At 33.0% G+C, this 16717-nt stretch overlaps 1 protein-coding gene across 1 annotated transcript; it reads left to right on the top strand.

Annotated features, from left to right (window-relative positions):
• The first annotated feature begins 1642 nt into the window (after window positions 1-1642).
• On the top strand, window positions 1643-15939 carry LOC127878353 (uncharacterized). Its single transcript, XM_052424881.1, has 6 exons — window positions 1643-1862; window positions 5226-5363; window positions 7302-7439; window positions 9858-11004; window positions 12135-12244; window positions 13051-15939. Exons 1-6 carry the CDS (start codon window positions 1643-1645, stop codon window positions 13071-13073), a joined length of 1776 nt encoding a protein of 591 aa, XP_052280841.1. The 3' UTR covers window positions 13074-15939.
• Window positions 15940-16717: the final 778 nt, after the last annotated feature.

Below are 16717 nucleotides of genomic sequence, written 5' to 3'. Positions count from 1 at the left end.
GTAATTTAGACAAAACGTAATTCAGAAGCTCCTCCTTTTCTCTTTAAAAACTTAACCATGCAATATGAAATGAAAATAAATGTTGAAATGAAAGTTAAGACTGTGATTCATCAACGATAGACAGCATGACAAATCGTCACTCTATTTATAACATATAGCATGTGGTTGTAACATTCATCGCTCAATCTCTAGTATTTATGTTATTATAACATTGTTTGATCGGCCAGTTCAAGTCTCTTCCGTCTAAGTGATTTAATACAAAAACGGTAAAAGCCACACACCTTGAAATGAAAACATGTTAATCAATATATATATATGCAATTTGAAAGTGTGCAACATTGTCATTAAATTTATAGCCTGGTTAGCAAGTTTTTTTTTTCAAACGGTACCGCTTTTTAAACCGAAAGTAGGATTTCTATAAGTATAGGTCCATTTCGACAAACGCGATTATTTTTCAGTTTTAAAGCGCAAAAAAGACGGATTTCTAAATTGTATCCACTAGATTTATTCTAATTGGCATAGATAAAATTAAATATATAGCCTAGTAAGCAAGCAATTTATTATTTTTTAAACGGTGCCGCTTTTAAAACCGAAAGTAAGATTTCTATACATAAACGTCAATTTCGACAAACGTGATTATTTTTAAGTTTTAAAGCGCAAAAAGACGGATTTCTACATTGTAACCACCATATATATTCTAATTGGAATATATAAAATATGTTTCTTATTTATACTTAAATTTACTATGCCAAATAAGTTGTGTGGCTTTAATTGCCATCGGTTGTAACGAACTTGAGCGAGGAATTTTATTAATTTTATGATTTAAACCATTTAATATTCAGAAATGTGTTCGTTTCAGTGAATAAACGACTTTAAAGAGTTGGGTTAATGCCATTGAAATGAAGCAAAGTTTCTAATGTAGGCACGGTTATTTGTCATTGGTAAAAATAAATTGTGCGAGGTATTTCAGTGTGTAGAAAGGTCATATTATAGTTATATATTTCTGATATGTGTTGTATTTTACCCTTCAACTTATTATATATACTATAATAAACCTTCACGACATAAACATTACATATGGGTTCATGTTGTTTAAATCAAGTCGCCATCCAGATACCTATCTCCGCCATTAATGTGACATAGAAGGAAACCATTACTGGACCGCATGCTTATCTGTGAACATTTAAAATTCAGGTCCAATCCGGATCCCTATCTCGGCAATCAATGCGACAACAAATGGTTCGGCATATGCAACCTGGACAGCAGATAAAGTCAACGATGGTGTGATACATATTACATCTATATATGCTACAGCGGACGAATGTAATTGCTGCACTGCCTTGGAAAGACCATTTTGGGTGCAAATGACACTGGACACAATTTATCTTGTGGAACGAGTTCTCGTTTTTGGACGTGAAGATATAGGTACGAACATTTAACACTAATTATTCTTGTAAAATTCTTAAAGTTAGGTTGTCATTAAATAACGCCACATATTTGCTGATAATGCTAAACAATATATTACATGGTGGTTCTTAGTTTGCCTTTAAAGTCACTTCAGTTAACAAAAACACATTTTTAGTATTTAGTTTAAATACTGGCTTTTTACATGTTTGTATTGCTACTACTAGATGTGTCCCAAATGTTATGCCTGTTTACAGATCCTGATCAGTTTGATTTACTGGATGTGTCAGTGGGTCGTAGTAAAAGTTCCCTTAAGGGCGAACAATTTACTTCGACCAATGCGACTATAAAGGAGTTGATACTGAATCATCCACGTGAAATAAAATATGTACGAGTAACTGGGGGTGTCATTTACGGCTTCATGACTATATGCGAGATTATGATATACCGACAAGCAGGTAACGTACTTAAGCTGTTTTTAATCGCATGCAACCTTGATTAACCTAGATTTTGAAATCATTGTAATTGGTTGAATGAGTTAATATACATTGTGTTCATGCATTTAACAGTTTAGAATAGTTAAACGTTTGTTTGAACAGTTTTTCTCGCTTGAATCTGATTTCATAATAAACACGTTTTATTAAAAAAGATCATCTACGCATTCAACACTGGTTCATGCATCAGTCAAGTATGCGTTACAAGTTAGACGCACATGCTGTTGAACGTACAGAAACTTTATGACATTCTATATAAATATCTAAATGTCTAACGTAGAAATAGATATATTTCAAACCCGGCAACTTTAACTTAACAATTAATAGATTGTATACAGTATGTAGATAAATACAGAATTTGTTCTGATGAATCGAGCATTTTCAGTGAGTCGTGTATCAAGGCAAGAACATGTTACATCAGAAATTGTTTTTACTGTCCAATCAGTCGAATATATGTATAAACGATACATTTAACAGTTGCTTTGACTCGACGCGCAATAATAAATATCAACATCATACAGCGTATATGTAAAAAATCGTACATTATAAGTGTGTTTGATATCAGACTGCCCACTCGGAAGTTACAGCGTTAACTGTTCTAAGCAATGCCATTGCCTTGTGGGTCCATGCGACATTGTCACAGGTGCATGTGAAAATGAGGTCTGTGCAGACGGATGGAAAGGACAAACGTGCAATGAAAGTAAGATTTCACTTTATATCAACAAAAAACATTAAACCTTTTTTATAAATAAATGATGATAGCAGCATTATATATGAAGTCAGCAACGCATGGATCATTTAAGATCTCTGCATTTGAAGAATTTAGTATTAAATTATAAAAGGCACATAAGTCATTCGGATGCTTTTGATGGATGGCATGAACGTGTTTATTGATTTTATATAAACAATATAAATAATTAAATTACGTATTTTCACATAGAGACAATACGCAACTTACAAAGATGCGCGCGTTTAAGTAATTCCACGCATTAGCTTAATCGATTTCGAATTATACGCGAACAAGTAAATTTAAATCTGATATCTTTCGAAACACCAATCTTTGCACAGATTCAATGTTTATATGCATCAGAATAGTTGTTAATTGATGGACCAATACCAACTGTATCGTTTGTACGTCACTGCACGTAATGGATACACATCTAAAGATATGTTTGTAAAATTATTTGAATCTTATTAAATCGTTTAGGTTTTCAAACAGTCAAGTAGGCGAATTAAAGTATAATAATTAAAGGGAATTTGTGTCTATGAACAGGATACGTTCTCGCAATACAAACTCTGCTCGTTTGCTGTCTGTGTTTGGATACATTAAATCATCAATACTTGACACGCGTTCAATTCCACGTATTTAAATGTCAGCTCTAAGTGAAAAGCACAGGCGTAAACATTTCGATAAACATGTAACTTTACATGCGGTACCTATATATTGTACAAGATGTATCATACCAGTAATGTATGACAACATATGTGAAATCGTGTTTTTCAAGTTAAGCATTTTTGTAACACGACAAATGTTAATTTAATCACTCATTCTGCAATAACATTTATAACTTTTAAATTAAACTTGCTTTTGTGCCTGTGAGCATGCTCATTGCTCAATAGCTCAAATACATATGAGGTCATATTTGTATTTGTTTTGTTTTTAAATGTAAATCGGATATTCTGACGTAAAACGACCTACTGAGTTCCCGTCGTTTTAGTGTTTGTATGCATAGACGACACTTAAAAGCTCGTGCACTTGTTTTCTTACAAGAGGGGCATAGTATAGAAAGCTATTAGTTCTATTTCAATAACTTTATATTGATAAATACTATGAGATATTCTAATAAGGGTAATACTATTGTTTATGATAACTTGTTGACATATAGCCAAAGTTACGTAGGATATAAATATATCATAAACTCACTCGTGAAATATACTCAGGATTTAATTCATACGAACCTATACGTGTCTGTGTGTTACTTGACACGAGACTATGGTCGAAAAAGTTATATGCAAAAGAGGGCTTTTGATTTGTTTAAACATTACGTAGGTTTTGCGTTTATTATTGATGGACCCAACATTATAAAATTAAATGTTCAAATCTTTCCGCTGTAAAGCTCTCGTTTACGAAAAACAAAGAAGAGGAAAAAGAAAAAACTTCGCAAATAAGCAAAGTAAAATAATAAAACTGGAATACTTTTATTATGCTATTATATTTTTGTTTGATATTAACTTATTGTTTTAAGCACCTGTATAATGATAACGAATGATACATACTACTATACTTTACCCCGGTAGATTATATTGATCATATGTTAACATGTCTCATTGCTATTTCTTATCTTACGTCAGATAATACAACGTACAATAATTCCTTATCATATCCACCCCATTCACAGCATGGGGTCAAGATCGTAGACTTTAAAAAACGCCCTTGACTACAACGTTCAATCATTCCTAATCATGCCATGCCCTTTACAGCATGCGGTAAATGTATGTTTGGTTTAAATTGCTCCTCCCCATGTCATTGCCCGGTGTAAAGTGTGACCACGTCTCTGGCCACTGTCCCGGAGATTTGTGTGCGCCTGGGTGGTCTTATAGTAACTGTAGCGTTGGTAAGATTTATTTAAATACAGTGAAAGCAATCACAATACCTGTATATGGTGATATTAATGGTAATATTAATCATGTGTTTGTTTGTTTATAATTTGTAATTATAAATTCTCTTGCATGCATATGTATAGACATCATATATACGTAATATGCTACTGTTTACACTTCGTTTGCTGTTATATTTCGTATCACTGTACATGTCTGATTCATTTTCGTAGAATGTGATCAAAACCTCTTTGGCAAGAACTGAACTTCATAATGTCATTGTTACAACGGATCAAAGTGTAACCATGTTACCGGGCTTGTCCGGATGGTACATGCGCTCCTGAATGGTCCAGCACTAACTGTACTTATAAAATCCATGATTTATTAACTAAAGCAAATGAAGTCACATAGCTGAAACATTCTCGAATTTTCGCATTACTTTCTATTTTCTTTATATTTTTTATTTATTTTGTGTATGCGTTCAAAACAAATCGAATGCATGATTCAAGTTTATTTAATACCGGCAGACAATAAAAAGTGATGTTATTTTCTACTATTTGCTACTAATAATACGTCCTCTTCTACAACTTTCGATCGTCCCTAAGCATATCATCTTCATTAAAGAATGTGGGAAAGATATGTTTGGTTTAACCTGAACCATCCCCTGCCGTTGCCTATCTGGAGTTAGTTGTTCCCTTTACTACTGGATCATCTGATACACCTTAACAGAGTGCGGTCAAGATAAGTTTGGTATCAACTGCTCCTCCCAATGCCATTGCCTACCCGGAGCAAGGTGCGACCATGTCTCTGGCAACTGTTCGGATGATCTATGTGAGCCTGGATTGACTGGACGTAACTGTAGTGTTGGTAAGATGACGACTTTATGTTAATTTTATTCTAGCACAAGGCCTTAAAATGGTGGTCGAATTCAAGTTTTTGTATGTTTACTATTTGTTCATAAAACGTCATAATATATCTTGCGCGTATATGTGCAGATTTTCTACATATTTAGTAAACCACTGCTTTCAAAACGCCTGCTGGGACATTCCATATCACTTTACACACCTGATTGGAATTCACATAATGTAATCAATGCTTCTTTTACTTGCATTCTTATCGTGCACTTATTACATTGGATCAACATATGACCATGTTTCTAAGCATTGCCCGGTTTATCATGGCGGCCCGTCATGGTCAAGCGTAAACTGTTGAATGGATAAGATTAACACGCAGTTTACATATAGCATAACTTTGTATAATTGTAATTTTCTTGTTTTCATGAACATTACTATATTCATCCGATGTGCAAGTATTTTAGCTGTACAATCCTAAAATTAGTAGATTTATATAGAAAAGAAAAATAGCAATTAAAATAATACAACCGAAGCACTATCGATCTTTGGCTATATTATTTACTTTTGGTATGGGGTAATTGGATTTGTTTATGCACACGCAAACTATTTAATTATATCGAATGCCACATCAATTGTACTTTACAGCGGAAGATTATTAAGACCAAATGTTTACTTTTATTCTGTGCTTCTTATGCTTCGTCCTTCACTCCTGTATCATCTGCTCCACCTTTACAGCATGCGGTCAGGATATGTTTGGTATAAACTGCTCCTCTCCATGCCATATCCTACCGGGAGCAAGCTGCGACCAGGTCTCGTGTAACTGTTCTGATGATCTATGTGCGACTGGGTAGACTGAACGTAATTGCAGTGTTGGTAAGATGCATAATTGATATAAATAAAATGCCAGCACCATGCATGTTTAGGATGATCGCATTAATTTGTTTGTATGTTAATCACTAGCTGTTTAGAAAACAACGTAATATGTCGATTGCATGCATATAGACTTCCTACATAGTGAATACACAACTGCATAGAGTACGTCTGCTATGACGTATCGCTGCACATGTTTGATCTGTTTTCATAGAATGTTATTAAGGCCACTTTGAACTGCTCCTAATCATGTTATTGTTATCACGGATCAATATGTGACCACTTTACCGGGCACAGTCCGGATTGTCAGTGCGTCCCTGGATGGTCCAGAACAAACTGTAGCTTGGGTAAGATTAACAAGTCGATGATATATGTGTTAAAAATATAAATACTATTTTTTTTCTGTCATTATTGATGGAAATAATGGTATTGCATTCGATTTTCAAGTATTTCAGATAAAAAAATCCTCTAGTTCGAGCAAATACAAGTACATGTTAATGCTTGATATAGCCCAGAAAATTAGTAAATTAAAATAAAATAACAGCAACAGAGAATGTTATCAAGCCCTCTTTGATGTGAACTGCGCCTAATCATGTAATTGTCTCAACGGATACACATGTGACCGTGTTACTAGGCACTCTCCGGATATTCTGTGCGCCTCTGGATAGTCAAGCATTAGCTAAAGCTTGTTTAAGATTGCCTTGCAGTCCAATTATGAGAGTGAAATGTATATGTTTGTGACTCATTATGTTTAGGAAAAGTTTTATTTTAGTCTATGTTTAAGTATATGAGCGTGACAACTTTCGTATGCCAAAATAGCTTATGATTTATTTAGACACGAAAGCTGGTAAATTAAAATAAGATAACCGCAGCCCTTTGAATCTTTGACCATATTTTGTTATGGAGTGTTTGATTTTATGTTGTCATGAAAAACCTGTATAATTAAATAGAATGCAACGTACATTTATATTTACACTGGTATATTATTATGATCATATGTTCATATCTACTGTTTGCTACTGATCTAACGTACTTAACTGAAACGTACAATCGTACCGTATATTCTGCCCCACCTTTACAGCATGCGAGCAAGGATTATTTGGGGTAAATTGCTCCTCCCGATGCCATTGCCTACCCGGATCAAACTGCGACCATGTCTCTGGCAACTGTTCCTATGATCTATGTGCTCCTGGGTGGACTGGACTTAACTCTAGCGTTGGTAAGATGTTAATTGCTATACATTTTATGCCAGCACAATGTCTGTTTATGGAGATTGTATTCATGTGTGTGTATGTTAATCACTTATCTCTTTAAAATATAAATTAATGTCACGTGCATGAATATGTATTGACTTCTATATAATTATTATACCACTGCATACATTACGTCTGATATTACTTATCAATGCACATGTCTGATCTTATTTTTTAGAGTGTGATCAAGGCCACTTAGGAGTGAACTGCTCCTCAGCGTGTCATTGTTACAATGGATCAGTATGTGAACATGTTACCGGCCACTGTCCGGATGTGTATGTGATAATGTGACCGGGCGCTGTCCGAATGGTCAGTGCTCCCCTGGATGGTCAAGCACAAACTGCAGCTTAGGTAAGATTGACATGCTGTTAATAAATGAGATCAAAATATTATTGATATTTTTACTCTTATGATTTTTGGACATAATTGTATATTATTCGATTTTTTAAGTATTTCAGATTAAGAACCCTCGAGAACGGAATAATACAATTAAATGTTAAATCCGATATAGCCCAGAAAAATATCAAATTAAAATAAAATATCAGTCACATAGAAAGTTATCAAGCCCTCAATGACGTGAGCTGCGCCTCAGCATGTAAATGTTTAAACGGATCAATATGTGACCATGTTACTAGGCACCGTCCGGATATTCAGTTCGCCTCTTTTTTACTAATTATGTTTAGACATAGCATTATTTAAGTACATGTTTAAGTATATGAGCTTGGCAACCCTCGTATGCAAAAAGCTTATGATTTATGTGCACAAGAATGCTGGCAAATTAAAATCGAGTGACCGCAGGCCTCTAATTCTTTAACAGTACTATGTTATGGAGTTCTTGATTGTGTGATTTCATGAAAACCTGTATAATTGAATCGAATGCGATGTAATAACATTTATACTTTTCACTGATAGATAATTATTGTCATATTTATATCTACTGTGTGCTCTAATGTAACGTGCTTTACTGCAACGTGGAGTCAAACCGTATAATGTAGTCCACCACCTTTACAGCATGCGATCAAGGATTATTTGGTTTCAATTGTTCCGCACCATGCCATTGCCTTTTCGGAGCAAGCTGCGAGCATGTCTTCGGCCAGTGTTCCGATGATGTATGTGCTCCTGTGTGGACTGAAAGTAACTGCAGCGTTGGTAAGATCCATATTTTGTCTTTAATTTATGCCAGCACAAGGCACTCGTATGGTGGTCGCATTTACGTGTCTGTATGTTTACTACTAATTGTTCATTTAACGTCATCATATCACTTGCATACATATTTAATACACAGCATTCACAACTGATTGGTATTCATAGAATGTAATCAATGCCTCTTCATGTCATTATAACATGGAATCAATATGTGACCATGTTACTAGGGATTGTCCGAATTATCAGTTCGTGTCTGATTCTTTAACATAGATAAATGACCGCGGTTGTTATTTTGAATTCGTCAAAATGCATATTTATGCAAGGCGATTAATGCACCTAGCATGAATACACTAGTAACAATACGATCAAGGGGTTCAAAATATCGCTTAACAAAGTTAAATCTTAAATGAATTTGACTGGTATATAATACTATGTATATACCCTTGCTATTATTCACTGATAAATGTTAATTACAATATTTGTAAAATTTGCCAGACAATAATTCAATGTTCAGTATTAAAGTGTAATGTTTATTTGTGCTTACAAAAAAAGCGTGAGATTTGGTGATATGATCGTATTATTCCTGGATAATAATAATGGTGAAGCTGATTTTTGGTAATTGTGATTTACCGTGTATAGCTAGTAAAAACAAGTCGCGGATCCGATTTTGATTATTAAGTGGTATTTTTAAGACAAAAATGACATCAACATGTAATTTAACGCTGATTTTCTTTTGTAATGACAGGTCTTGTATTTATGTTGCGTATTTCCAGCAGTTGGTTGCTCACTATATTTAAGTGATCATAGGAATTTTCTATGATGTTATTGTCTCGTTGTTTTGTCTTTGGATATGAAACTGTTTATTTGTGATTATATTGTTCTCTTTTACAAAAGCAAATGACCCCTTTTCAATTATAATTTCTGGTCGTTAATTACTTAAACAAAAGTATAAGGACATAAAACGAACTCTGCTATTCTTCGCTACTGAACACCCTTTGAGTGTAGATATGTATTATGTACTATTATTCAAATGGTTCCCATTTTTGTCGAAACACAGTCTGCAAAGCTGGCTTCTACGGACACAGCTGCTCTATCTATGGACTGTCACTGTGACACATGTCATCACGTCAATGGATCGTGCGTAGGGTCTCTTCAATGCCACGATGGGTTCAGGATGAAAAATGGTTTCTGTACACGAAAAATATTTTTCATGAACTATTTACTTGAATTATAACTAGTACTACTACTACAACAACAACTGCTACTACTACTACTACTACTACTACTACTACTTCTACTACTACTACTACTACTGCTACTATTACTTCTTCTACTACTACTACTACTACTACTACTACTACTACTACTACTACTACTACTACTACTACTACTACTACTACTACTACTACTACTACTATTACGACTACTACTACTACTACTACTACTACTACTACTACTTCTACTACTACTACTACTACTACTACTACTACTACTACTACTACTACTACTACTACTATTACTACTACTACTACTACTACAACTTCTACTGCTACTTCTATTACTACTACTACTACTACTACTACTACTACTACTACTACTACTACTACTACTACTACTACTACTACTACTACTACTACTACTATTGCTACTACTACGACAACTACTACTACTACTACTACTACTACTACTACTACTTCTACGACTACTACTACTACTACTACTACTACTTCTACTACTACTACTACTACCACTACTACTACTACTACTACTACTACTACTACTACTACTACTACTACTACTTCTACTACTACTACGACTACTACTACTACTACTACTACTACTTCTACTACTTCTACTACTACCACTACTACTACTACTACTACTACTACTATTACTACTACTACTACTACTACTACTACTACTACTACTTCTACTTAAATTACAACTTCTACTACTACTACTACAACTACTACTACTACTACTACTACTACTACTACTACTACTACTACTACTACTATTACTTCTACTACTACTACTACTACTACTACTAAAATTACTACTACTACTACTACTACTACTACTACTACTACTACTACTACTACTACTACTACTACTACTACTACTACTACTACTACTACTACTACTACTACTACTTCTACTACCTCAACTACTACTACTACTACTACTCTACTACAACTACCACTACTACCAGTACTACTTCTACTGCTTTGTTCCAGCTGAGGTATTTATTTCTACAACAGAGCGTCCAGAGGGCCATTATGACAGGTATTATAACGCCTTAATATCTGTGTCTTCGGTCCTTGTAGTTGTTGTATCGGCAGTGGTAGTAGTTATTGGCGTGTACAACAAACGAATACATCAACAGTAAGTACATCAAGTAAATGAGTGTGGATAATGCCATCAACTAAATACATGTGGAAATACTGCGTTTTTACACATAACTCAGATAATTTGTTGAAAACTGTTTATGTGCCCCAGTCAATACTGGGGGACATATTGTTCTACACTGGGGGACATATTGTTTTTGCAATGTCTGTTGGTTTGTTGGTTTGTTTGCGTTTAACTTGAACAATGGCCATAACTTTTGCAATATTGAAGATAACAACTTGATATTTGAAATGCATGTGTATTGCATGTGAAACTGCACATTTTGAGTGGTGAATGGTCAAGGTCATCTTTCAAGGTCAAAAGTCAAGGGACATAGAGTTTCACAAGCACATCTTGTATTTTATCAAACTAGTTTATATAAAAATACCAACGGTATAATTGGGTCGTCACACTTCACATGGTACGAATTTTAAAAAAGTATTATTTTTTTAACGTTTTAAGGGTATTGTTTTATTCAACATACCTTAATAAAAACTGTGCTGAAATAATAAAAACTGTTAAATAGAAGCTATAAGTACAGTACATATGACATGCATATGATATGTATATTTTTATGATATATTTAAACATAATTATATAACTCGCTTTACAAAATAAACATATGTTGACGTAAATTCAATTTGTTCCCGATATATCAGGCATTCTTGTTTATAATTAGTCATGGTACATATGAACCAATCAACTGTATATGATGTATCTTTTGCGTCCGTGATTTTTTTTTTAAATTGACTTTTTCAATTTAAATCGAGTGTCACTAAAAGTTTTCAATCGCGCTTCAGCTATGCATTGGTCTTGAAAACGGTGCATACACATTTATGAATTTTATAGCTAATAGTTATGTCGATAATTCGATTGCTTTTTTTATAGAAATGTACATCATTTCAGGATGTTGCTCAGGATGCATATCATGGCATCAGTGAGAAAATGTTTATACACTTTTATGTTCATAGGCAATAATGCAAATTGTATAAAAGGTATCAGGCCATGTCGAGTATTACATTAAAGTGAAGTTAATGTACTCACACTATTTAATTTCAAAACATTTTTTCCATAACGTATGTAACATTAAGACGGATATGATATATGAGTTTTTTTTAATATTTAAGAAATGTTAGAGGAACTCTTTCTAACAGAGAATCGTCTTCTCGCACGTACGACGACTTGAAACGAAAATCAACAAACCCTGGCAACTATGACTGCCTTCAAATATCAAACGGTGAGTATACCACCTTTTTTTCTTGCACACTGTATATACTTGAATTTAGTACTCATATTTTAATGAATAAATTAGTAACTCCAAATTGGTTAATATTCCAATCAAATAAGTACCTTCATTTTAATGATATGTTTTTATTATAAATATATTATACATTTACGTACAAAAATACACGAAAAGAAAACAACGTTAAGCGATGAAATATAAGTATATGTCATTTTAGTGTTGATATACAAGAACAGACAACGTTGAAATGCATTGTACATGTAATCCATTAATATGTATTATATATAAGCAGAGAAGAACTACACTATTATAGAAATATAAATAAAGTGGACAGTCAGCTGCACCAATAAAAAAGAAATAATATTATCACCAAGAGGTCTTTTATTTGAATGAATTTACCGGTTGCCAAACAGCCAAGCACATTACAAAAGAATTAGACAAAACACAAAGTATGCTTTAAACACACATAAAAACACAACAGGGGTAATCATCTTGAAATTATCAACGAAAAGCATAACATTGTGGGTTTAATCCAGATTGCACGTCCGTAAACATAACACTAAGCAAAAACGAAAGAATTGACGTCACGGAAAACAAAACAGACAAAAGACCGAAAGCTTAAGCTTCACTCGGAAACCTTAATTGTCGACTAATTATATTAAAATAAAATTAACTTGTTTTGTGCGCAAACTTTCTCGGAAAAACACGGCACATTATAGGAGATAACATTAAATGCCAATTATACATGTTTTAATATTAATTATGATAACATAAACAATAAAAACGTTTTGCTATTTCAGTTGAACAAGAGGGTCGCTCATAGAATGTATACAAACGTAGTTTCATTGAGTGTCAGTATTAAAAAATACTTGCAGACCTTTTTGAGCCCGGAGTAAATATTTGTATAACATTTGTGTTTTGACAAATCGAAGCTATAAAATAAACTTAAAGTTACTTAAATCTTGCCGCCATAACATAACAAAACTGTGTTATCGGATTTGTAAAGGTTTAACAAATCAATGACAATGTGCTTAAACTTATCTCTTAAGAATTGCTTACGAAACAGAAGGCGAAAGTTTGGAAAGAGAAAAAGCAAGCACATATCGTGTATAATACTGACATTACACACGTAGTTCTATCACCAATTGTACGGATTTTATTATAAAAACTTGCTTTGTGTTGCCACTGGCAAAACTCAACATTACAATAGTCGATGTTCAAGCAGTCAACATGCACACAAAAATTAAAGAATTATTGATACCCGTGCGGAGAATTATGGTGTTTCAAAATAATTATGTTTATTTGAAAATAGAATCTGTTGAACAGAGACAAATGATGATTGCCAACAGAGTCATGATTCAGCCGTCAAGTGTCAAGAAAATATATTATTAATTTTTGCACAAAACATGATGTTTACTCACTTTACAAGCATACCAATAATCAAAGTACTTTATCTTTTTATTCTATCTGTAATAATATAGTTGCTATTAATTGCTATTCGATCACGTTAAATTGCATTATCGCATTTTTTTATTCAAACGAATTTGGAAAATACATTCATATCTACCAAAGCACGCTCATGTTTTTGTTTTTTGTTATCCACTTAATAAAAATGCTGATATATAGCATAGACAATAAATATTCGATTAATATCTTATTACATGTAATTGTAATCCATATACCATATGTATGCAATTTGATCGCTGATAGCACGATGCAAATTATTTTTTATATCGGTGAATGTTCAAAGAACAAGTCAATGTATGGATTATATGATCAAATATTTTGTTCATATTCATATTCTATATTCACAAGTAAACTTGTTTGTTAAGTACATTTATTACATTTTTATCAGGTTATGCACTTGGAAATATATATAAATAAGATTAAGAGCAAAAACTGTTGACATTTAATGTCATCCAAAAGGGCGTCTTATTGGCGCCAATATAATTGTCTTTTATTTATATATGCAACGCTATGTTTTAATAAAAATACTTATCAAAATTATTCATAGAACATGTTTAACAAATTTGCATAACATTTCTCAAAATACATGTGTTAACTAGATAATACAACAATAGCCAAAAATCTTACCAATCAAACAAATCAGAATAATTGATGACCGAATTCGTATGTGTATTATTAAAAGCATTTTTGCATTGACAATTTATCCAATGATTGTACTGTACATATCATAGTTTGTTTAATATATAATATATCAATGTGTATATTCTAGTTCCATGGCATAAGTATTATTTATAAGTCTCGTTACCATTGTTAGTGCTTTATGAGTCTCTCTTTGTATGATATACTAGTATATGATTTTAAACGGTTTTTATATATTTTATATGTTATCAAATATTGCCTTTTTGTATTATTTAGTTTTTACTAATTATTTTGAGCGGTTGAAGAATGCATTACATAAACACTTATTCTAAATATGTAAATGCATTCTTTATCATTAAAATCATTACACTTTTTGTAGATGTTTGTGGACATGAAATCTCATTCTAATTTAATTTGTATAGCATAACTTCTTGTGCGTGTATCAAGTCGTCTGTGTGTGTGCTTGAACGAGTGACGAGTGTGAGCACTTGTTTAGCACTTAAGGACTTCAATGTTTATGAGTACAATCAAGTAATCTTGCATGAACATCAGCAAGAAACCTAAGTTGCTGAGTGACTTTATCCGTACTTTTTGGATTTATTGTACTCATTTCGGACAATACTCATTGTTAATAAAATATGTGCATTAAAACGAATTATTTAGCATATGTGTACCTAACGCACCCAATCATTTTTCGCATTATAAATTAAATAACTTACGTATATGAGAGACATATCGTCTTCTTGGCCCTAGTGTATCATGTTTTCGTAAGGTTTAAGGCGAAAGGCATGTATAATTAAACATATATCCCAGCAATGCGCTGCCTCTATGATGCTTTTAATTGTATTCTCGTGAGATATTACATTATATAGTTGTTCATACTTCCAGGATGTTATTATAAAGAAATAGAATGTAAAAAACTTGTTTTCTAAGCTTTTGTAAGCATATATTATACTTAGTTATGAAAATATAATGAATAAATTATCACACTTAGATCAACGCGACTAACAACCACTCTTAATATAACATCATGGATTCATCTCGTAAGACGTCTTTTTTAATCACTATATACACGTATCGGTCAAAGAAAACGTGTGAGATGAAACAGTTTTTAATAATTTCTGAACAAGGAACACACGGAAGTCTGTTATCCCATGTTTTACCAGGTGCTCATAACATACATAAAAACGAACAACAACTTCATGTGGATCAATGCGCCAAGAAAATAAACAAGAAGGTTTCTAATAATGTCTATATTAGCCTTGTGACTCCATTCGCGAGTTCAGTTTCCACGAGGTTAATCATTTGAATTAACTTGATAGCATGTATATGTTGTCAAATTCTAAATAGCAGTGCAGTGGTATTTGAGACTTGGGGTTATGATGTGTTTTCTAAATACATCTACATCAAACATTCCAACCTCGTCTTTACAAGTTTTTGATCATGTGTATGATTTGAGGAAACTCTGTAAATGATCATTATACAATGGTTAATATAAAGTATTTTACCTCCGCCCATTACAGTTTCAGAGAAGAGAAGAACTGATTTTGCTGATAACGTCATAATAAAAAATTAAACACTTGTATACGTATTTTGTTGTTTTTGATATGTGTAGTCTGAAATAGTGTTGCTCTCAATTATCAGTTGCATAAAATCAAACATGCATTCGTTAATTTGTATTTAGGTCATTTTTCATAAATATGTGTGCCATTAGTAAAAATATTTATGTAAGAACAATTAAAATGACAATATCCATTTCATGTTCGTGGTGTACTATTTATGTGGCATTGCACAGTTCAAATGATTATAAGTTGCACACAAATAATTGATTAACACGAAGTAAGTTACCATGTATGTTAGTTTTATAAACATAAAAGGGCATACACATACACAGGAATACAGGTATAACTGACGTGTTCAGAATTGTTTTCTGCAATATTTTTCATGATAAAGTTTGCCAAATCATACTTACCGACAGAGTAATCGTTACCTAAGTTCGTTCTTATGGTCTCATCTAGGAGTGGTTAAAGGCTAATAAAAGGTGACGATCCGTAATAATTACCGATTTTCAAATATAGTTTGCATATTTAATTAATATAAAGGTTATAAAAACAATTTAGATATGCTATTGGACACTACCATAAACAAGAGGGCCTGAAAGGCCCAAAGTCGCTCACCTGAGATAACAAGATATTATTGGGACAAATCTTCTGACCAAGTTTCATGAAGATCAAAAATTAACCTCTAGAGTGTTAACAAGATTTTACTATAGCCATATAAGGAAAAATGCCCGGCCCCTGGCAGCCATGTTTTTCAACCAACCGGCATCATTTTTTAACACTACCAAGATATTATCGGGAA

This window comes from Dreissena polymorpha, chromosome 4 (genome assembly GCF_020536995.1).
Source record: "Dreissena polymorpha isolate Duluth1 chromosome 4, UMN_Dpol_1.0, whole genome shotgun sequence".
Taxonomy (NCBI): Eukaryota; Metazoa; Mollusca; class Bivalvia; order Myida; family Dreissenidae; genus Dreissena; species Dreissena polymorpha.
This window is presented reverse-complemented; position numbering and strand designations above follow the sequence as displayed.

What these genes read in the sequence shown, in the direction of transcription:
- LOC127878353 (XM_052424881.1), top strand. Translation starts at nt 1,643, where the DNA reads ATGTTATGCCTGTTTACAGATCCTGATCAGTTTGATTTACTGGATGTG. An exon ending in AACAAACGAATACATCAACA is followed by an intron (nt 11,005 to 12,134) that starts GTAAGTACATCA and finishes TTAATATTTAAG; the next exon opens with AAATGTTAGAGGAACTCTTT. An exon ending in CTGCCTTCAAATATCAAACG is followed by an intron (nt 12,245 to 13,050) that starts GTGAGTATACCA and finishes TTGCTATTTCAG; the next exon opens with TTGAACAAGAGGGTCGCTCA.